General features: G+C 33.7%; 1 protein-coding gene across 3 annotated transcripts in view; it reads right to left on the minus strand.

The window, feature by feature from the left end:
* Window positions 1-25,520, minus strand: part of LOC113505864 (axoneme-associated protein mst101(2)-like) — a 149,910-nt gene that overhangs the window by 23,370 nt on the left and 101,020 nt on the right. For all 3 annotated transcript variants that reach the window (XM_026888707.1, XM_026888706.1, XM_026888708.1), the window contains 3 exons: window positions 12,355-12,423; window positions 11,652-11,729; window positions 321-470 (listed from right to left, as the gene is read on the minus strand). In XM_026888707.1, the coding sequence (XP_026744508.1) occupies window positions 321-470; window positions 11,652-11,729; window positions 12,355-12,423 (297 nt within the window). The remainder of the gene's footprint in view (window positions 1-320; window positions 471-11,651; window positions 11,730-12,354; window positions 12,424-25,520) is intronic.

The following is a 25,520-nucleotide window of genomic DNA, read 5'->3' on the forward strand; positions in this document are numbered from 1 at the left end:
TCTGTACTTAATAACTCAGTAGAAAATTTTAAGAAAATAGAAAACACTTTACCTACGTCTGCATTAGAACAAATTCTAAGTAAATACTAAATGAGCATCACAATTACCATTCATCGTTACGTACAGTGACATACTAGACAATACGCAAAAACAATCAAAACACAAGTCACGCGCAGATATATCATCACTACACACAGAAAAACACTAACCTGCATTTTCAACGTTTTCACACACTGGATGTGACAATAAACAGTTTTTCCGTTCACACTGAATGACTAACTTTAGAGTATTTTTTTTTAATTAATATAGATTTATTGTACCTTATCCGGGTGTGCGTCTTCTAGTTCTAATAGTCGGAACTCCATGAGCTCGAGTTGGTCGCGCGCGTCGCGCAGCGCGTCCGCGAGTCGCGTGCACTCCCGCGCAGCGGCCGACGCGCGCTCCGCCGACGAACGGCATTGGCCGCATGACTGGAACGGAAGGGACCATTAATTTCAATGCAAATGGGATTTTTATCGAAAATTCATGTTATGATAAGACTCAATAAATCTGAACTAACCCAATCGACAGCTTATGGAACCTAAATAAAACGCTACGGGACTAGGATCAAACAAATTAAGAAACGTCAAATAGGTCAGCTAGGTCAATTTATAAACTAAAAGATAATTCCTAATGATTTGGAAAAAAAACAAGTTTGATTGTTTCTTCCCATTGTATAAAAAACCAAGTATCAACATTCAAATACCAAACGTCTACAATACACAATAGCAGAAAAGAAGTAAAATAAAATTTATGACACATAAACACGTAATAAATAAGAAACAATATTGTTAATGCCGATTGTGTGTCAGGTGGATATTTCTTTATGCAAATAGCCTAGATTATATCGCTCTGCCCAAATTGAAACGATTTGCTTGTACGGTGAAACATTAGCCTACACGTGCAGCGCCCACTCAACTGTTGCTGAGACGCAGTTTCTCCAAAAAGGCAATGCTGGCGTGCCACTAATTTGGTTAGCGACACAAATATTCTGTTGAAACCTCTCAGGCCGTATCGTGAAGTGTTTAAAGTATATTTTTGGTTTAGAAAGAGATGAAGCTTCGTCTGTTTTTAGCGTCGTCCTTCTCTCAATTCATTACATTATTTTTATTCTATTGGTTTTTTTTATGCCCAATCGTTATTAAACTGGACACATTACTGTTTACTTTATGATAATTGTGATTACATAGTTTGTATTTCTATGTAATAGAATTTATGTCCTTGTCTTGAATTAGCATGCTCGTTCAACCTGTTTATTTATAATTTAAATGCATAATGCATTTCATGTTGAACTTATGAATTTACATGTTTATCCTTACATATTATAAAACAAAGTCCCCCGCCGCGTCTGTCTGTCTGTCTGTCTGTCTGTCTGTTCGCGATAAACTAGAAAAGTACTGAACGGATTTTTATGCGGTTTTCAACGATAGATAGAGCAATTCTTGAGGAAGGTTTTAGTGTATAATAAGTTTAGGTTTTGTGTAAACTGACGATATTAGAGCGATATTAGTTAAACATGTCGGAAAAAATTAAGCCATTCGAGAGCTTTCATCGAGAACATCGAGAACAGCTATCCTTACATATTATAAAACAAAGTCCCCTGCCGCGTCTGTCTGTCTGTCTGTCTGTCTGTCTGTTCGCGATAAACTAGAAAAGTACTGAACGGATTTTTATGCGGTTTTCAACGATAGATAGAGCAATTCTTGAGGAAGGTTTTAGTGTATAATAAGTTTAGGTTGTGTGTAAACTGACGATATTAGAGCGATATTAGTTAAACATGTCGGAAAAAATTAAGCCATTCGAGAGCTTTCATCGAGAACATCGAGAACAGCTATCCTTACATATTATAAAACAAAGTCCCCTGCCGCGTCTGTCTGTCTGTCTGTCTGTCTGTCTGTTCGCGATAAACTAGAAAAGTACTGAACGGATTTTTATGCGGTTTTCAACGATAGATAGAGCAATTCTTGAGGAAGGTTTTAGTGTATAATAAGTTTAGGTTTTGTGTAAACTGACGATATTAGAGCGATATTAGTTAAACATGTCGGAAAAAATTAAGCCATTCGAGAGCTTTCATCGAGAACATCGAGAACAGCTATCCTTACATATTAGAAAACAAAGTCCCCTGCCGCGTCTGTCTGTCTGTCTGTCTGTCTGTCTGTTCGCGATAAACTAGAAAAGTACTGAACGGATTTTTATGCGGTTTTCAACGAAAGATAGAGCAATTCTTGAGGAAGGTTTTAGTGAATAATAAGTTTAGGTTTTGTGTAAACTGACGATATTATAGCGATATTAGTTAAACATGTCGGAAAAAATTAAGCCATTCGAGAGCTTTCATCGAGAACATCGAGAACAGCTATCCTTATCCTTATCCTTATCCTTACATATTATAAAACAAAGTTCCCTGCCGCGTCTGTCTGTCTGTCTGTTCGCGATAAACTAGAAAAGTACTGAACGGATTTTTATGCGGTTTTCAACGATAGATAGAGCAATTCTTGAGGAAGGTTTTAGTGAATAATAAGTTTAGGTTTTGTGTAAACTGACGATATTAGAGCGATATTAGTTAAACATGTCGGAAAAAATTAAGCCATTCGAGAGGTTTCATCGAGAACGCTGCCAAAACCTTTTGAGTTACAACAAAACAATGTATGGCGAGTTTGTACCTCTTTAATAGATCTACAAAAAAGTCCGCGGTGGTATATGTCTATCTTCCAAGGATAACCCACAATAACCATTTTTATGTGTTTTCTTAATACAGTAAAATTATTGGTTACTTACGAACCTCTTTTTAACAATACAGTATTAATCCTTATCCAAATAAATAAGTTAGATATATTATGCATGTAATATAGAACAAAATTGCCTTTTACACTACGCCAAAAATGTTAATAAGTAATGAGTTATCGTAATATTAAAATCTCCGCGCGAGAAATTAAAAATCGATGAAACGTAGCGAAGATATCGTTGGCATCTATATACTAATTGTACTATATATATACTAATTACTATGTATATACTATGTATGTACTATGTATATACTAATTGTTTGTTTGATTGTTTGTTTGAACGCGCTAATCTCAGAAACTACTGGTTCAAATTGAAAAAATATTTTTGTGTTGAATATACCATTAATCGAGGGAGGTTTTAGGCTATATGTATATCATCACGCTGCGACCAATAGGAGCGAAGAAAAAGTCATAACTTATATCTTCTAACCACGCAGACGAAGTCGCGGGCAACAGCTAGTTGTTACAATAAAATCCAAAGTACAAAAGAGCTAAGTAGGTAAATTAATTTACTTATTGTAAAAAGCATAAAACTTCATTATTTTGTGTGATAATATCCTACTACTATTATAAAGGCGAAAGTTTGTAAGTATAGATGTATGGATGTTGTTACTCTTTCACGTAAAAACTACTGAATGGATTTGAATGAAACTTTACCACAATATAGCTTATACATCAGAATAACACATAGGGTAAAATTTTGAGGTTTCTAATGTGAGGTCGTAAAAAAACACATTTTTTTGCGCTTAAACGGGGAAAATTCTAACCACGTGGACGAAGTCGCGGGCAACAGCTAGTATGTCCATATCGCACTGACTTACAATGTCAAAATTTTAGATTCCAATTCGGAAAAAAAAATAACATTATCATCGTTTTTGCAAGTGCAAATATCATGTCTCTCTTAAATCATAGTCACCCTACACAACACCACAACACAATACGGTGACGCAACAATCACCAATAGTTTACTAGGTGACAAAATGTTGATACCGCAATATTACTTATTTGACATTATAAGCCAGCTCTACGATGCTCTCGAGATCTCCCAAGGCCGATGTACATTCTTAAAGAAGTACTCACACACGCCGGAAGGCAGTACTTTAGGCCAGTTGAACAATACCGTGTGTGAAATACTTACAAAACTTAGGTGATGCTTTGCATTGCGTTGGTATATTATGTAGTTTCGCTACGCTGACTCCTAAGTTAGTTACAATTAAGGGAAAATCGATGACCGATTACTAAAAGGAAGGATGGTGTGATTTCAAATTGTGGTATCGGTGCACAGTAATTAGATTAATTTGACGTTAATGTTACGGTTAAACATTTTTGCTTGACACTTAAACACTTAAAGTTACACAAACATAGCATTCTATTTTCTTCAATAATAGGGTACAGACAATGATTTTAGCGCCAAATGCTAGGTCCAAAGTTCAACAACAAAGAACTATCCTTACATATTATAAAACAAAGTCCCCCGCCGCGTCTGTCTGTCTGTCTGTCTGTCTGTCTGTTCGCGATAAACTAGAAAAGTACTGAACGGATTTTTATGCGGTTTTCAACGATTGATAGAGCAATTCTTGAGGAAGGTTTTAGTGTATAATAAGTTTAGGTTTTGTGTAAACTGACGATATTACAGCGATATTAGTTAAACATGTCGGAAAAAATAAAGCCTTTCGAGAGCTTTCATCGAGAACGCTGCCAAAACCTTTCGAGTTACAACAAAACAATGTATGGCAAGTTTGTACCTCTTTAATAGATCTACAAAAAAGTCCGCGGTGGTATATGTCTATCTTCCAAGGATAACCCACAATAACCATTTTTATGTGTTTTCTTAATACAGTAAAATTATTGGTTACTTACGAACCTCTTTTTAACAATACAGTATTAATCCTTATCCAAATAAATAAGTTAGATATATTATGCATGTAATATAGAACAAAATTGCCTTTTACACTACGCCAAAAATGTTAATAGGTAATGAGTTATCGTAATATTAAAATATCCGCGCGAGAAATTAAAAATCGATGAAACGTAGCGAAGATATCGTTGGCATCTATATACTAATTGTACTATATATATACTAATTACTATGTATATACTATGTATGTACTATGTTTATACTAATTGTTTGTTTGATTGTTTGTTTGAACGCGCTAATCTCAGAAACTACTGGTTCAAATTGAAAAAGTATTTTTGTGTTGAATATACCATTAATCGAGGGAGGTTTAAGGCTATATGTATATCATCACGCTGCGACCAATAGGAGCGAAGAAAAAGTCATAACTTATATCTTCTAACCACGCAGACGAAGTCGCGGGCAACAGCTATCCTTATCCTTACATATTATAAAACAAAGTCCCCCGCCGCGTCTGTCTGTCTGTCTGTCTGTCTGTCTGTTCGCGATAAACTAGAAAAGTACTGAACGGATTTTTATGCGGTTTTCAACGATTGATAGAGCAATTCTTGAGGAAGGTTTTAGTGTATAATAAGTTTAGGTTTTGTGTAAACTGACGATATTACAGCGATATTAGTTAAACATGTCGGAAAAAATAAAGCCTTTCGAGAGCTTTCATCGAGAACGCTGCCAAAACCTTTCGAGTTACAACAAAACAATGTATGGCAAGTTTGTACCTCTTTAATAGATCTACAAAAAAGTCCGCGGTGGTATATGTCTATCTTCCAAGGATAACCCACAATAACCATTTTTATGTGTTTTCTTAATACAGTAAAATTATTGGTTACTTACGAACCTCTTTTTAACAATACAGTATTAATCCTTATCCAAATAAATAAGTTAGATATATTATGCATGTAATATAGAACAAAATTGCCTTTTACACTACGCCAAAAATGTTAATAGGTAATGAGTTATCGTAATATTAAAATATCCGCGCGAGAAATTAAAAATCGATGAAACGTAGCGAAGATATCGTTGGCATCTATATACTAATTGTACTATATATATACTAATTACTATGTATATACTATGTATGTACTATGTTTATACTAATTGTTTGTTTGATTGTTTGTTTGAACGCGCTAATCTCAGAAACTACTGGTTCAAATTGAAAAAGTATTTTTGTGTTGAATATACCATTAATCGAGGGAGGTTTAAGGCTATATGTATATCATCACGCTGCGACCAATAGGAGCGAAGAAAAAGTCATAACTTATATCTTCTAACCACGCAGACGAAGTCGCGGGCAACAGCTATCCTTATCCTTACATATTATAAAACAAAGTCCCCCGCCGCGTCTGTCTGTCTGTCTGTCTGTCTGTCTGTTCGCGATAAACTAGAAAAGTACTGAACGGATTTTTATGCGGTTTTCAACGATTGATAGAGCAATTCTTGAGGAAGGTTTTAGTGTATAATAAGTTTAGGTTTTGTGTAAACTGACGATATTACAGCGATATTAGTTAAACATGTCGGAAAAAATTAAGCCTTTCGAGAGCTTTCATCGAGAACGCTGCCAAAACCTTTCGAGTTACAACAAAACAATGTATGGCAAGTTTGTACCTCTTTAATAGATCTACAAAAAAGTCCGCGGTGGTATATGTCTATCTTCCAAGGATAACCCACAATAACCATTTTTATGTGTTTTCTTAATACAGTAAAATTATTGGTTACTTACGAACCTCTTTTTAACAATACAGTATTAATCCTTATCCAAATAAATAAGTTAGATATATTATGCATGTAATATAGAACAAAATTGCCTTTTACACTACGCCAAAAATGTTAATAGGTAATGAGTTATCGTAATATTAAAATATCCGCGCGAGAAATTAAAAATCGATGAAACGTAGCGAAGATATCGTTGGCATCTATATACTAATTGTACTATATATATACTAATTACTATGTATATACTATGTATGTACTATGTTTATACTAATTGTTTGTTTGATTGTTTGTTTGAACGCGCTAATCTCAGAAACTACTGGTTCAAATTGAAAAAGTATTTTTGTGTTGAATATACCATTAATCGAGGGAGGTTTAAGGCTATATGTATATCATCACGCTGCGACCAATAGGAGCGAAGAAAAAGTCATAACTTATATCTTCTAACCACGCAGACGAAGTCGCGGGCAACAGCTATCCTTATCCTTACATATTATAAAACAAAGTCCCCCGCCGCGTCTGTCTGTCTGTCTGTCTGTCTGTCTGTTCGCGATAAACTAGAAAAGTACTGAACGGATTTTTATGCGGTTTTCAACGATTGATAGAGCAATTCTTGAGGAAGGTTTTAGTGTATAATAAGTTTAGGTTTTGTGTAAACTGACGATATTACAGCGATATTAGTTAAACATGTCGGAAAAAATAAAGCCTTTCGAGAGCTTTCATCGAGAACGCTGCCAAAACCTTTCGAGTTACAACAAAACAATGTATGGCAAGTTTGTACCTCTTTAATAGATCTACAAAAAAGTCCGCGGTGGTATATGTCTATCTTCCAAGGATAACCCACAATAACCATTTTTATGTGTTTTCTTAATACAGTAAAATTATTGGTTACTTACGAACCTCTTTTTAACAATACAGTATTAATCCTTATCCAAATAAATAAGTTAGATATATTATGCATGTAATATAGAACAAAATTGCCTTTTACACTACGCCAAAAATGTTAATAGGTAATGAGTTATCGTAATATTAAAATATCCGCGCGAGAAATTAAAAATCGATGAAACGTAGCGAAGATATCGTTGGCATCTATATACTAATTGTACTATATATATACTAATTACTATGTATATACTATGTATGTACTATGTTTATACTAATTGTTTGTTTGATTGTTTGTTTGAACGCGCTAATCTCAGAAACTACTGGTTCAAATTGAAAAAGTATTTTTGTGTTGAATATACCATTAATCGAGGGAGGTTTAAGGCTATATGTATATCATCACGCTGCGACCAATAGGAGCGAAGAAAAAGTCATAACTTATATCTTCTAACCACGCAGACGAAGTCGCGGGCAACAGCTATCCTTATCCTTACATATTATAAAACAAAGTCCCCCGCCGCGTCTGTCTGTCTGTCTGTCTGTCTGTCTGTTCGCGATAAACTAGAAAAGTACTGAACGGATTTTTATGCGGTTTTCAACGATTGATAGAGCAATTCTTGAGGAAGGTTTTAGTGTATAATAAGTTTAGGTTTTGTGTAAACTGACGATATTACAGCGATATTAGTTAAACATGTCGGAAAAAATTAAGCCATTCGAGAGCTTTCATCGAGAACGCTGCCAAAACCTTTTGAGTTGCAACAAAACAATGTATGGCGGGTTTGTACCTCTTTAATAGATCTACAAAAAAGTCCGCGGTGGTATATGTCTATCTTCCAAGGATAACCCACAATAACCATTTTTATGTGTTTTCTTAATACAGTAAAATTATTGGTTACTTACGAACCTCTTTTTAACAATACAGTATTAATCCTTATCCAAATAAATAAGTTAGATATATTATGCATGTAATATAGAACAAAATTGCCTTTTACACTACGTCAAAAATGTTAATAGGTAACGAGTTATCGTAATATTAAAATCTCCGCGCGAGAAATTAAAAATCGATGAAACGTAGCGAAGATATCGTTGGCATCTATATACTAATTGTACTATATATATACTAATTACTATGTATATACTATGTATGTACTATGTATATACTAATTGTTTGTTTGAAAGCGCTAATCTCAGAAACTACTGGTTCAAATTGAAAAAATATTTTTGCGTTGAATATACCATTAATCGAGGGAGGTTTTAGGCTTTATGTATATCATCACGCTGCGACCAATAGGAGCGAAGAAAAAGTCATAACTTATATCTTCTAACCACGCAGACGAAGTCGCGGGCAACAGCTATCCTTATCCTTATCCTTACATATTATAAAACAAAGTCCCCCGCCGCGTCTGTCTGTCTGTCTGTCTGTTCGCGATAAACTAGAAAAGTGCTGAACGGATTTTTATGCGGTTTTCAACGATAGATAGAGCAATTCTTGAGGAAGGTTTTAGTGTATAATAAGTTTAGGTTTTGTGTAAACTGACGATATTACAGCGATATTAGTTAAACATGTCGGAAAAAATTAAGCCTTTCGAGAGCTTTCATCGAGAACGCTGCCAAAACCTTTCGAGTTACAACAAAACAATGTATGGCAAGTTTGTACCTCTTTAATAGATCTACAAAAAAGTCCGCGGTGGTATATGTCTATCTTCCAAGGATAACCCACAATAACCATTTTTATGTGTTTTCTTAATACAGTAAAATTATTGGTTACTTACGAACCTCTTTTTAACAATACAGTATTAATCCTTATCCAAATAAATAAGTTAGATATATTATGCATGTAATATAGAACAAAATTGCCTTTTACACTACGCCAAAAAATGTTAATAGGTAATGAGTTATCGTAATATTAAAATCTCCGCGCGAGAAATTAAAAATCGATGAAACGTAGCGAAGATATCTTTGGCATCTATATACTAATTGTACTATATATATACTAATTACTACGTATATACTATGTATGTACTATATATATACTAATTGTTTGTTTGATTGTTTGTTTGAAAGCGCTAATCTCAGAAACTACTGGTTCAAATTGAAAAAATATTTTTGTGTTGAATATACCATTAATCGAGGGAGGTTTTAGGCTATATGTATATCATCACGCTGCGACCAATAGGAGCGAAGAAAAAGTCATAACTTATATCTTCTAACCACGCAGACGAAGTCGCGGGCAACAGCTAGTATAGCTTTATAATATTAGTAAAGTTGTCTCAAAACGTACGTAAATCACTGTTTATCGTTGTAAACTGTCCTTTATGTTATACGTAAAAGGCGCTGCACGTCGCCTTAGATAAGTAGATTTAATGTGTGAGTGGGTTTAATTCGACCGTTACTGGCATAATTGCCTGTTGTTTGGCACAATGGTCAAGCTTCTTAGATTTCATCGTTACCAGTGTTCATAAATCAAATTGTAATGGATTTTCATGTAACATTGTAGCAAGCATAGCTTTCACGCGGACTCGCTTCCGTGAAATACTGATTTTCAAACCGAAACGAGACTTTCTAGTATTTTTATGAAATTAAAATTTCGAAATGAACAATATCATTTTTAGTTACTTTTTACAATTCAATTGAGAAATAATAAGGTGCAAATCGCTAAGAAGAGCTTACTTTGGCATAATATATGTATGTAGCGTTCGAACAAAGGTACAATAATTGAAGACACGATTAAGATTATTGGTTGTAGCTCTACATTTCTCTACAAAATATACTGCAAGTTCCATCCCCGCGAAAAACATTGTTTTGTTTCTTGAAATTTGCGGTAGAGGCCTTTTTCAAGGCCCTCAAACTAAAATTTGAGATCTGTCACGAATTTCACATACGAATCTTAGTTTTTCTTTTGCAAACCAGCGCGGCAGTGTCAAAAGTTTTAAATTAACTAGCATAGTGGTCTTGTAGGAACAATTATGTTTTTTTTTTAAGTTGTTACTTATCTTTGCCTTTACAGCGGTAGTTAATCTACATATTATAAATTAGTATCAGAATGAAAATCTCACGTTCTTACATACCAGCTCTACATAATATCGTGATCGGTTCAGCATGAATTAAACTGTTACAGTACGTCATTATAACAAAAAGTTAATTGAATGATTGACGTTGTTCTAAGCTTCGTACAAAAACACTGATCGTTTTTACTTGAATTATTCTAGAAAATCTCCTAGCAGATATGGTGCATCGACTTAAAATATAGACCACGCAACAATCGTCAGAATGGTTCACGAATTTAGTGCTTAATGCTTAAGAAATAAAGTCGTAATTACCCCAAATGGATGTCACCGATTTGTCGTCAACTGTACATTTATCTTATATAGGTAATGGAAACCTAACGTTTATTAGTTTTATGATTGAACCTGGCCTTCAATGTAAGAATCAATATTTATGTTGCGACGCAATTGGAATCGGTAAATGTCGACGAGACTTAGGCATGGATAGTTACTCAACTTATGAGCTAAACATGCTATTAGCATGCACCTACGTACATTCTCAAGGAACTGACTTTAATAAAATTATTAAACAGAATAAGCAAACATTAATAATGTTTTTAAATTTAGTTATTTTTTTCATTATTTATTTAAGTCATCAAAAATATACTAAAGATATAATAAAAGCTAAGACGGTGTCTCACAAAACTGTAATCTTTTGTGTGTATTTTTTTTTTCATAACGTGAGGTATACCTACATAGGATCTTTTTTTGGGGTTAGAAGCTAAATAGATCCTAGGTGCGTTCTGTTACCGAAATTCATACTTAGATAACCTATACAGAAAGCACAGTTTGAAAACATCAGAAATAATCTCAAAACGACGGATTAAATCTTATTTACAAACACGTGAACGTTATTAGCATTTAAATTGTGTAAGGGAAACCTACTTGCTGTGTTTCCGTATTGATCTTGTATTGAAACGTGTTCGAATGGTATCAATTGAATGTATCTGAATTACCTAATTGTTACGAATACATCGAAGAAACTATTTAGAAATCAAAGGATTTTAGACTTGTTTAGTTAGAACAAGTGCTGCGAAGAAATAAGAGGCTTTTTGCGTTACTTATGTAGGAAATGTAAAATGTAGAGACAGAAATTTATACTGAAAAAAAAACTCAAGTTTTCAAGTATTAAGTATCGTACTCGAAAGTAGTAAGACTGACCTTTTAAATCCACTTAACAAACAAAAAAATCAAACACGTTGTACTCTATACTTATTCCATATAATTATGAGAAAATAATAGTAAGGTTTTTTTGTAAGTATTTGATGTTCTGATACTGACCCACATGTCGTTCAGCGGTTGGGGTGACAGCGAGGCTGGTGCGGACGACACTGCAGAATCCTCGTCTGACGGAGCCTCCTGGACAATACATGAGCATTTAAAATAAACAATATACACGTATAAAAAAGGTTCAGGTTTTAAGTAGCAGTTTTAGTGTAAAGTTTAGTTTGGAAATATCAAAAGCAAATTATTTCTACAGAAAAAAAACTGCATAAAATAAAGGAAATCTTTTAGAAAAGAAAACTTAGGTTTAATATGTATAAATAATATTGCAACGCCTTTATATAATAATTTTAAACTGGAATGGCTGCGAAGTCTAAACAATGTCTTTGTCTAAATATCAAGTCAAGCAAATTATGAAAACAAAAAACGTTACGATACAATTCGATTGCGCCCAATGCACAATCAAAATATGAATAATATATGTTGGCGTCTATTGTAATTCAAGTTGCAGAATGCAAATGCTTGATTGAATGTGACCTTTCACAAAGTGTTTGAATTCGATAGTTTCTGATTCGTATGTAGAGCATCTAGCTCATTATGAATTGGTAATTATTATTTGACACACGAGATTCTACAATGTATTCTTTTTTCATTAGTGCTAAAGTTTAAGAAAAGAAGAAGAACGCCTTTAGTAGAAGTGAGACCTAAGAATGGGAGAATTGTATTACTTAAAGTAAATGTAGATTTAGTTTAAACTTACCCTGTAAAAGGTTTCTTTCCGATGTTGTATATCTGTTTTCAGATCCTCTCGGTTTGTTTTCCCTTTTTCCTGCAACAAATGAAAACTTACTTTAGTTTCCGTTTAACGATTTATTAATTTGATGGTGAGGATGATATTTTTTCTTTAATTTAAATTATTGTTCTGAATTGAATTGATTTTTGAGCCAATATGACCAAACCTCCATTATCCTTTCTTGCAAAATCAGTAGATAACCTAAGTTTTTAAACCCTTATCTTGTATCTATCTTGTTCAGATAATCGCTCAAATTCCATTACTATTACAATCCAATATCTCACCTTGCACCCATACAACACAGCACCTACCATCCTTCAAAGCATGTTCTACCGTTAATCACAATAGCTGTCAGCAATGACCCCCTGCTGACATGTCTACATCCACCGGACCTGCCGGGCGGCCCGGGTCGTGACCGGTCCGGTTGCAACACGACAACGAAAATAAAAGTGTTCGGACGTATCGTGGGAGCAGATCGCTGTTTGAATGACACGGGCTGACTGCGAAATACATAATGAGTCTGCCTGTTAGCCTTTGACTTAGATTTGACTGATTAAGTTTGATTGTTATCTTATTTGTGTTGCTTATAATGTGCTAGAGTGTTGTGTGTTACTCTGTTATATTATGGTAAAGTGTGCAATCGGTTTAGCACGGACTTTGCACTGCTTAATTGCTCAAAACTAGTTCCATTTTTTATATAATATAGCGGGTTTAAAAGACAAAAGCTTCTTAAAGAAATATTTTTCCACACCCGTAATAACATTTGCGACGTCAATGAGCGAAATTGAATTCAATGTTAAAGAAAACACGATACAAATACCGTCAAATTATGTATGTAAAAGCGTAATAATAATCAGTAAATAAAAAATAATGTAATCTAATAAAATGAATTACGTGCACAACCTCTTTTATTTCTTCCGTGCGTGCACACATAACTCATGTAATAACGCCTACGAGAAAACGAATAGCAAAGTATCGGCTATGTTACGTGCTATTAATTATAGTTAGGCGTAAAAAAATACGGTAATATTAAATGAGAAATCCTATGATTATATAAAGTATAAATAATAAAGTACATTGACCGAATTAAAATGAAATTCAAATTTTTGTTTGCTTTATTTTTCGAAATCACTATTCCGAATGTTTCCCACAAATGACAGTAAAAGCTATTAAATAGTTGTTACATTATCTGAACCAATGCACTTATCACTACTTGAATAGATCTAGTTAAACCGGTTGATAACAACCCCTTATTTTATAGAAAGCAGAACCCGATCTTAATGTGTTGATTCAATCTCGTTAATAATGTTTTTTACAAATGGTAATAGACACTAAAGCTAACATGTTGATTACCTACATGTTACCTACTGTTAGATTAGGTGCTGGCAGTAAACAGAAGAAAGACAGGTATTTTATTATTAATTAACGATTTTTTTTTCTTTTTTTGGGGCTCAAGATTACGTGCATGCACTTGTATTGCTCATTATAATTACAATAGACGCTAACTAAACGATATCGCAATAGATTATACGTTTTGTTAGTACACCAGCTATTTTGACACATCGCGGGTTACACGGACATTTTACGCGTCGTCGCGCGTCAAAATGCGGAAAATCAGTTAAACAGTATCATGTCCGAGAAATGTCAAATTCGATTCCCATTGAGGCAATACTTCGTATCGAAATGTTAGCGCATCGGTGTTAGTGGGTAAGAGCCTAGTGTACTAGTAAATGTGACTAGTGTTTGACAAATTTTATGAAATAGTATTACTCCATGGGCTAAGATTATGTCGTATCATCTGATTTGGATGCAATGATTGCTCTTGCGACACTTTCCATAATGATTGCTTTATTACTCTTAGCTGACCTGCACCAAATAGTCTGCTATAGATTAAATAATCGAAAAATACATCTATTTGATATGGACGGCACATAAAGCATCAACATACTTGTAAAGGAATTTATAATAAGAAAAATAATCATAATAAAAATAAAACTAGAAAAAAATAAGTAGTTTGAAAAATCTAGAAGCAATATTGTAATCATATAGTAATAAGTAGCAGGGCAAGTTTTCTCCATACACTACAGGTGGTTAAAAGCACTATTTCAAGTAATACTCGTAAATATTACCTACTGTTATCTGTAATGTCAACAAAATTTAATATCTAAACTCAGTTTATCCAATCCAATGTACATATAAATAATTGCTCAGACACCGTTACCAATAACCAATTATTTGATATCTCGATAATAATAATTACTATTTCGCTTCTCGATTCCCTTGTGAATCGTTATTATTCGATTAGCGAAAGTCGATAGAAAGTCTTAGGAGAACTCATGAGATCATCTCTGGTTATTTGCGATATCACGCTGCCCTGGATTCGATAGGGCTACGAATCGATTGATTGATTTAATGATTATGTCGATAAACGTCCATTCTGATGGGCGTTTGGTAAATTATTTGATAGGTGAATTTAGAAAAGCTTTAACTAGGCAACATGAAATACAGAGGAAGTTGTAAATACGATAAAAATTAAATTGATTTTCAAAGAGCTTGATCTGTCAAACAGTTTCTGAGTAGAAAGAATAGAACAACGTATCACAAAAGTTGTTGAACTCAAAAAAAAACTAGTGACAACCTACTAACAAATCCAACCCCAGGGCACAGCAGTATCTTTTCATATAAATTTGCGTATTACATTGTTGTCATATACTAAAACAGGCGCAAGTAAACATCGTGGGAAGATCAGCACACCTGAGAATTTCTAGCTTTTTTAAGCCACGTTTGAGACATATTAAAAACACACACTTACGTGAAGAAGAAAACCTATCTCCAAAATGATTCGAACTGCTTATGACTGCAGATATGTTAATCTTATTTGTATTCTGTCTGTATAAAGCTTTATATCAATGTTGCACTTCGATTCCATTAGGTAACTTTTATCTAACCTAAAGCACATGCAAATGGACTACTGAAAACTATTTTAGTATACGATGGAAGTTTCAAATCTTGGCTTTGTGGCAACAGAATTACGCAACTAAGTAATCCAAGACTGCTGTTGCATTACTTACAGAATTTATTAGCATTGACGTCGCATCTCGTACCAATCGTATCGTTGATTTAACTACATTTTCTAGCTAAATTAAGTAAACGGCACTACACTTGAATACTAATGAGTGAATGCAATTTTAGTCTGTAAAAGTCACGTAAAGGCAATATGTCGTCAATGAGTACTCGCCTTGAATCACTCATTTCATATACCATCTGGACCATAGAACTTTCTCTATTGTCCTAAGTAATTAGCATTCGTAATGAAAGTCGAAAGTCAAATATTGCTCAAACATAATCTAATACCAGTGATGGGCAATGCTCGATGACGTATATCGATAATACCGTAACACCGGTATTCGTGACCGGGTTACTTGTTGTATTATCGATACTTACGTACCTATGACTTGCGTTTTCGCTAATGACATGTACTTAGTTCTTTTCGGTTTGAATAGGCTGCCGATTTTTAAATTGTACATTACTGTCTATGTGATGTGCAACAGCGAGTTAAATGTATACCGTGCTTTTGAATGATGGGCTACGGAATAAAGTTGGTAATATAATTCACAATAATTCTTTTTAATGATTAAACCAATTTTAATTGATCTCGTGGATATTATATCTTTCTGTTATTTAAATGAATTGCATCGTTCGGATTGCATTTGGAACCTGTCAAGAATGCATTTCGCAATTCAATGGGCATATCTTGGTACTATTGTATTTTGTCCACTAAAGGTGGCACTAACAGCTTATTAAATAACTTGGACATAACTGTTATAGTTTCTATTGTTTAAACAAGTATTTCAGGTATCCTTTGTGTTCTACTGAACTGTTACTTGTAGTTCTCAAAGGATGGAAGTCCATGGAAACTTTGTATAATTCAGAATACCGTAGTTACTTTCAATAAAAGTGTAGAAGTTTCGTTCTACTTGCTGTAGTTAACTAACTAACAATAATCCTGGTCATATTGAGTTTTGTAAAAAAAATATATAACTTGGCATGAAAAGATAGAATAGTATCCTAACTCCAGGTACCATTACAAATCTAAAAACTTTCTTAATTGAAAATAAAACTTCCGCATTAATAAACCGTAAGCTCAACAATTTCGCAACATAGTCCCTAGTTCTGTCCTTGTGCAGACACTTACTGTTCCAGCCATGGGCTATTTGTTCGAGCCAGTTTATTTGGCCCAGTTCCCAAGCCGCGTACATAGCTCGATAGCAAATTTTATAAAGTGATTTACCGTCGTATTGATTGTTCGATGTTTTGTTTTATGTTTGATATAATAACGAAGAACAATGGAGTTTGTTTGGAATTGAACTGGAACTGGCCGGCTTGGAGTATAGTTGTTATATAATGATGTGAGTTTCTCGTCTTGTTTTAGATTAAGTAAATGTGATATATCAGTTATTAGATAGTAGAGCTAAAGTTATAATCTTAGAACTTTGTAAGTACTTAATAATAATAAGACTTTGTTTAAATTGTTGCATTGCATTTGAAAAAGAAAATTTGGTTGTTAAAGATGTCTTAGCAGACATCTTATCAGAAGACGTGGCTCGATGTTAGCAGAAAGGCAAGGATTGAATTGAAAAAAAATAACAAACAATGACATCAAGTCTCCTAAAACTCTTACTTTTACCAAATAGTCAAGTATCGGTAAGTTACAGGATGTCGTAAATTCAAATGTTTTTAAATTCACGCTGATGGTTCTTATTATGATCATCACGTTTTTGTACGTGATCGTCATATATCGTGATGAGAATAGTGATGATGATACGACTGTTTTATAAGGATCAGGTACTCTGTACCAAGGAGATAAATCATGTTTTAAGACTTCAATTATTTGAAACGTGGGGATAAATATGTTAAGTTCATTTACATAATATTACACTGTATATACTTTTGAAGTATCTTTCTTGAATAGAAGGAAGGTTCTGAGAATTTAAAGGCGCAATGCACTTCTTAGAGAATAACAATATTTTTTTCTCTAAAATAAAAACGACTCGTAAATGATCGAATAACTTATTTCAAAGGAAAATAAATAAAGTATATTGAGTACCCTTTTCAGACATCGATAAACTAGTCGTCTAGTTAAATATCAAATGATAACGGACTGGATATTATCATAACTATCGTAATTCAATCAGGACTTATAAATGATAGTATCTCAAGTTGACAAACTAAATCAACGAATTAATATTCTAGACTGTTTATGGCTAGATTCATAATTCACAAAACACGAAAAGCTGTAAATAAAGCTATGCAACACAGAGAGACACGATAATTCATGTTTATCGTAACTTGGTATAAATCCAACACTATCGGCGGTATCGATCTCGTAATAAATCGAAAGTTATCGAGCATGGCGCCGCACTAGTCGTGAGACGCTAAGATTACTTATGTTTTTTTTTATTCAAAATAAAGTCCAATTTCCAATGTTTACATTTTCATTTGATTGCTAATATTTAAATTCTGTATTAATTCGTTAAAAACCATTTTTTGAAATTTTGACACGCTACATTACAGCGATTTTGGAAATAAAAAGTGAAGATACTCCAATCGCAAGTAATAAACCATGGTTTTCCTATTTATGGCTAATGAAAGGTTGTAATGCAAATAGATAAAGACATAACATGGGAAAGTGTGACCCTAACTGTGTGTCGACCCTTACGGTCTGTAATGACGGCCATTACAAGGAATAACTCGCGTGTGCTGGTGGGATCTCAGATATGGGAACTGTGATAAAAACGACGCTGTTTGTTGTTGTTCGTACTAAATTGATTCAATAAGGAAAATAAAGTTTAACTGAAAGGAAAATGTTAGAACGGTCTACTACGTTTTTTTTTATTTTTCATTTTCATGCTTAAGGCATTATTTCCATTAGGCAAAAATGGCTGGATAAATGTCCTTTTCTAAATAGATAAAAAGGATCGGTTTTTTTTAATATTTGACAGTGCTGGCTTAGAATGAAAAAACAAAGATAAATGAACTTCTAAAAAGTCATACATTATAAAACTTCTGCAATTGCTAAAACCATTCAGTATGTGAAAAAACCTTACAAACTTTCGCGGTTATAACATTAATAGGATTGCTATAATATGTGTTTTGGCCATTCCAATATAGTACAATGATCTTACTAACTCGTGCAAGCACCATGTATTTATAAATGCAAAGTGCGAAAGACGGTCATCTCGGTGTGTTTCTATTGCAAGACAAGACAATAAGATCTAAAATTATCTCAGGAAGTGTAACATTCAGAGCCGTTTGATTGTGATACTTGTCCATCCATAGCATCACTCATTTTAATTATTTCACAAGCTCTAGGAGTTTTCTCGCTGATATTGTTTTGCCTTTTTCTTTGGCAAGGCGAGGGAATCTTTCAATCGTCGGGGATGTGTAACGTTAAATTTTTATAAAACAGTATGCTAACTAACTAACTACAGCTAACGCTTTAATATTGATTGAAATATGTTATGAGTTTAGTAAGATTGTTATTTTTAAAAACATAAGAGAAAATTAATCGTGCCACCTTTATTTTAGCCTGACATTTTTAAATTAGAGACTTAACGAACATTTCAGAAAACTAAATACAATAACAAATAAATAGATAATCTTGAATTTAGACAAGTATAAAAAGCATACATTATTTAATGAAAGGTATAAAGTGAGTTGTGAGTAAAAACAACACAAAAACCACCGAGAGAGTATTAAAGGAAAAGCGAAAACTAATAAAACAACAGATGCCGGTGATAGTGCATACGTTGGAGAGACCACTTGAAGTGACCATCTCACAGGTGTCTCCCGCCTACGTCGCGAAGTGGCCCGCGTCCCACTTACATCCACTTTCCCAAACGCTGGGGTCACAAGTTTACAAACCTACTTTATTGTGATTTGTATGAGAACTGTATTACATTCATATATTGTTTATTGTTTTAAATGTAGTGATTGATTCATTGTTCAAATATATCTTGCATTGGGAATATTCACTACGTCTTTCATAGACAGCTCTTATTATTATTGTAAGTACTTACAATGAAAATTCAAATCAAGTGAAAATATAAAAAAAGCTATTTAGTAAAACCTTATAAAATCATGAAAGTAAATGAAACACAACGTCTTATAAGCTTGTTTTGAAGATTGGTTAAATGCAAATCATTAATTTAATTACCAGGATAAATCGCTAAAAACCTTAAAGGGTTAAACAAGTCATTGCAAAAAATCGCGTCGCATTTGACAATAATTGGTACGTAATTCATACAAAATTAGGTTAATTAGGCACCAATAACGGATCATTCAAGAAAATCGTAAAACAATGAGCGTCCAATCGATTACATAATCGATTAATGGAATAATCGAGTGTAATCGATACGAAGCAGGGATGCAGCGGTGAAAGTCGGCCGGCGCAGGCGCATCAGAGAATGTCAAAGGTTTCGGCGACGACCCAGCTTTTTATGAAACTCGTTATCGCGATCGGGGCGTTTTGTCCAAGTTTCTTTTTCTAAAATTAAGATGTCGACTGTATAATATAATGCAGGTATGTGAAGCAACGGAATGGTGACGCATGGTAACCAACATTTTTTTTTATGACTAACGTTTAGTATGTGATTTATGCAATGCAGAAGCATTAGTAGTATCCTCCTATCCTATGACAAAGGGACAGCTTTTTTATGATAACATAGCTAGTCCGACGCACCATGGGCGGTCATCGTCGCCACCATTCCTTTTACCGTCTATCTTATTATCTTACACTACATGACTCTACTTCTAAGAAGCGGACTTCGTACGCAGCCCATACATAACATTATTGGAAAAAGTAAACAAAAAAGGATCCAAGAATATCATTTTTCAAAAACCTCAGTCTTGACCACAGAATCCTCTCATCTGCTAAGTCTTGGTTATCTACCGAGTAATGCACGTGAGAATGTGTGAACATCCTGTAGCTTATTACCCAGTCTTTACCCGCCCACTGAGTCATCACGATTGATAAGAATCATCAGATGCAAACGTAATCATAGTTATAGTTGTGTGTAGATTATTTAATTAAACAATTATTTACGAACATGGTATATAATTACATGCTAATTATTTTATACATAACCTTCTTGGTATGCAATAACCTTATTATTTTTAATAACTTTAGTGTCTACAACATAATACATATTATTATTCAAGAAAAGAACATTTTATTTTATAAAATAAATTCATCAGCCTTTTCAAGCCAGCAAGAAATATTAAAAAAAAGAACCACCATTCATCAGTTTATTTAAACGCCGTTTATCCCAAAAAGTAAAAAGAATTCACTAAAAAAGTTGTGTAACATGATACAGAAAAAAAAGCTAAACATAGTTCACTGAATGAACCCGAAGCAAACCGGTTTTAAAGAATGAATGTAGATGACCAAAAAGGGATCGGAACAACGTTTTTAAGTTACCTGTTTCAAATGCTACCACCTTAATAATACCGAACAAGTACCCTTATTTCTATACCAGTAAGGTTTAATATTATTAGACAATCATTGAAAGTCAAATGGTCGATACAATTTTTGATATTTTATGAATGAATTTAATGTTAGGTTGGATGCAATTTGTCCAGACTTTTTTGTGAATGGAATCTAAATTACTGTTGCAGCACACACATTACAACAGATTTTATCTTTTAATGTATTAGTTGTTGGCCAGTATTTTTGTAGCATCACAAATAATTTGTTTTACAAAGAGAATTATAGCTTTGTAACCTCTTTTTGAAGTTTTAAATAAATAAGAATATGCGTTCAACATGTAAGCTTTTGATAGGTTTATTCTTAAAACGGAAAAAGAGAAAACATTTCTTACTTATTTTAAAATGTTTCTCATATTTATACAAATTAATACCTGTTGATTACAGCAGAGAAGAACAAGTTCTTTTAGCATAAGACAAGATATCACACGAGGTTATTCCCACTGTAAATTAAGATAAAAATAAAAGTCGCATAGAATATTGAAGTGTGAATTCCCTCATAAATACTTTATTTCCGCCATACTAAAGAAACAATAGATTTACACAATTATCATGAAGTAATTTCCATAATCCATATGCTTTTGTTTACTAAGAGGTTTTATTCTGCAATGGTTGCTAAGTGAATGGATGGAGCAGGAATCCTTAATGTCAAAGTTTGAACTAATAAGAAAACAAAGATTCGTAGGAATCTTTAAAGATTCCTTCGAATCTTTTACTGTCTATACATAAGTAGTTTTCAACTATCCTGATTTACTCAGCAATTTTGTATATTGTAATCAATTTACACACTGACAATTAACTTCATAAAACTCAGAAGTTAACAACTACGTACTTCAATTTCTTTGTCAATCAAGAAAGAAGCAATCTGAATCATGATAAATTGTAAAGAGCAGTTGATACCTGTCAACTGCTCTTGTCTTGACAGGTAATACATGGTTAGTCACAGGTTTCAATTAAATACTACCTGCAGACTGTAGCGCACATGTCCACAAAAATGCCAAGCAAAAGGTTATATTACACAATATCAGAGCCATAAATAACTCAACACGACGAACTTTTACATTTTTACATAACAATGAAAACGACGACCCTTGGGGTGTGCCTCTGACCACAAGGAAGCTGTAGACGTAATCGGTTAAATACTGGCTTAATAATCTTCTAGTACTGCCAGTGGCATTTCTATTAGACTAAAAGTTAATCAAGCTTTTTATTAGTATGATTGGATTACTGCTGGCTGAAAATATCCCGGTGCTATTTACTGACCTATAATCGCTTGAAGGTATGAAACAAAATAGATTCGAAATAGTTTCATCACAGATCGAATCGTGACAAGACGTGACATTACTGCTGGCACGTCAGCTCATATTTGAGGACTCTTGTGGATTCGGAAACTAGCCACACATAAACATTTCTATTAAATTATCATTACACCAGTTTTCAGACTAAATACATCAGCACAATAAGAATTCCTAAACTTTTACATCAATTATGTTCACCTGACATGATGTTGCTTAAATATTCGAACCTTATAATACTTATATAACTTTGGTTAGCGATAATTTACTGTTGAAGTGAATTGATTGATGATACTTCCTTATGTCTAGTCGTGTTATGACTAATGTATTAACAACAAGGATTCGCGCTTCAGGTTAAGATCGCGGACTTGAATATTCAAAAACAACAATTCCTATGTTCAGTAATTCGATCAAATAGAACAAATATTATTGGAGAAAAACTATTATACATTAAAAGAAAAATATAATACTGCCTAAATATCTGTGATTAATATACTAAATATCAAAGAATTCGTCCAGTTCGGAGTCCTTTGAAATTCTAATAAGCCGCTTCGGTAGGTCGCATCGACTGTCGAAGGCCAAGATTTATGATCGCAGTAAATTATTAGTTGGTTCTTGGAAGCATAAGGAGCTTTAGATTTAGGCCTTGACTAGATAAACCGAGGACTAGAGACCACCATAGCTGTAGAAGCAGGATTCCGAACAAGCTATCGATCAATGGTTAAGGAATTTATCAGATGAAATGCTATAAATAAACTGAACATTGAGTTGAAAATTTTCTTAATCTCGGCTCCCTTTTCGCTATGGTATTAGGATGAAATTTAACACTATTCGCATTCTCTTCAACACTTTGCCAGCAAAAACATTGAAAATTCATTTTATTGTCAGAATTTGGGCCCTGTATTTGCAAAATACAATGAGGAACCTATAGCTGGCGATAATCACTGTCCTGTTAGCTCACTATTCAAGTTCTCTCTTGTAGCTGAACTTTTAAGGTTTTTCAATCCAAAAATCTCTATATCAAGAAAATGTAACACTGGCACTTAAACTCTTGCTTCCAGTACCTAGACATAGTTGTGACGAACATTGGTCGCCTGTCAGTAGTGAGTTGTAAGGCAAAGGACATAACCTAATAGTCCACATCACGGAACAAGTAAAACTTGATCTCGAGCAGGTAGTACCCGGTCATTAAGGGCAAGTACTCGCAGCGGAAACGTATAAATGTGTAAACGTGTAAAAACAACGCCTATATCCGACGGTTAATGGTTAGACTCTATGTTAGCGGTAGTTTTTATTTTTATATTCTAGTTTGAATTTTGTTTAATTTTTGAAAAATGTGAATTTGAGTTATAATAATAGCTTTAGTAAACATTAAAAACTACACCATTGATATTAATATGTTTTTTTAATAGAAAATCAAGGTTCATTTGTAATTTAGATTTAAAAGATTGTGCTACATTGATATCATCTTTTTTATTTTGACTTCCTTGAATAAAACAATAAAAACAGTAATCAAATTTTCCTAATGTCATAGCCCAAAAATGTTAATATCCAAACATCAGTTATTTACTCCGAAACACTCACGGTAACTTACAAAAACTCTTCATTCGTCTCATTCTTAGTATTTTTGGTTGAAGTATACTTGGCCTTATGGCGGTACCGTTCATCCGGACCGGTCTACCGCACGAGCCGTGATGGATCGCCGTGACGTCGCACTACCACTCGGCTGCCATACGTAAAGCCGGAATCTGGGTGAATCGTAAATTTCCCGAATCAAAAGTTTCACATTTCATCTTAATAATTTTGGTGATTTATTCACTTTTTTGTTATGTTTTAAGTTCAGTTGTACGGCAAGGTTTATTTTCTTTCGTTTATAGTTACTTTAAAATGTATTAAACTTATTTCGATCTACTAAACACAAATTATTTTTCTTGATGTTATCGTTTTACTTTAATACATACTTTGTTAGCATGACACGCCTAAGATCTGAGTCTTACGGGTAGTATATGTTACGTGATAAATGTCCCATCGAATTACTGCCTACAATTCGGCTTCGGTGAAATTCATACTAAACGAATTCTAATCAATCAGCCGCATACGGTATACCGGCACACATTGCCAACACCAATTATAGCAATTTAATTATGTACCAGTTCAATACACGTGTCTGTTGATATCTTCCTAAGAACTAACCTAGCCTCTTTGGCTTAAACTTTTTGTAATCACCATCAAATCAAGAAATGCAGATGTTCTTTAAGACGTTTTTGTTGCTACTCTACTATCAGAAATCTGTAACTTCAAGGTGTAATAGCGTCGTGATGACAGCATTATTCTCAAAGACAACTTTAAAGACAACATGTCACAATTCAGCCATTACTTAAGAATTTAACTTTTTAAACAAATTTCCTCAAATTGTAAGCCAGTAGACTAAGCTGAATAAATATTTTGAGCACGAGAAAGCTCGTTCAAAATGATTTGTTTGTCGGTATGTCTGTTCCCACGTGCTTGAACCACTGAACCATTCTCGAGTATGCGTCATACTATAGATCAATTTCTATTTTGAAAAAGTTTTTGTCTAAAACCTGTTTGCTGATATTTATGAGCAGGTTCTCTTAAAATAAATACTTCTGGTTTTATTTTGTTTTGAACCAGTTTTTAATATTTATCTTTTTCCTATCTCTATTCTGATGCTTTGCAGACAGCAACTGAATATTGATGTTTTCTAAAACGGAGTTTTTCTAGCTTAATGGGAACGTAATTTGCTACAACGTCACATACGTAGATTTATCTAGGTTTATCAGTAAAGAGAATAATTGTCGCGAGGATATAGTGAAAAATACACTATACTCTGCCAGTTTGTCGACATCAGACGATATTGGCTGCACAATACCGGATTCTACCCTTCAGCTAAACACGCCCCAATCATTATTCTTTTGTTTTCACTACAGACCTCATGATTTATTGTGACAGCTAATGAAGATGAGACATACTAAATAGGCAATTCAAATCTTTAGCTTCATTCTAGGTCAAGTTCTACAGCTTCTATTCCGCACAAGGTTATATTAACAATACTATAATAAATATCCTGAACGAGCATTTTGAAAGCTCTTTAGCTTGTAGAGCTTTGTCATTTCTCGCAGACCAACCGAGCAGGTTGTGTGACGTGTGAATATACAATGGGTTTGTTCTATAGGAAAGTCGCATCGGCACACTCATATAATAAACGCGAAAGTTTTTAAGTATGGATGTATGTTTGATACTCCTTCGTGAGTGTAAGGTTTTGTGTCTCTACAT

Source organism: Trichoplusia ni, chromosome 27 (genome assembly GCF_003590095.1).
Source record: "Trichoplusia ni isolate ovarian cell line Hi5 chromosome 27, tn1, whole genome shotgun sequence".
NCBI lineage: Eukaryota > Metazoa > Arthropoda > Insecta > Lepidoptera > Noctuidae > Trichoplusia > Trichoplusia ni.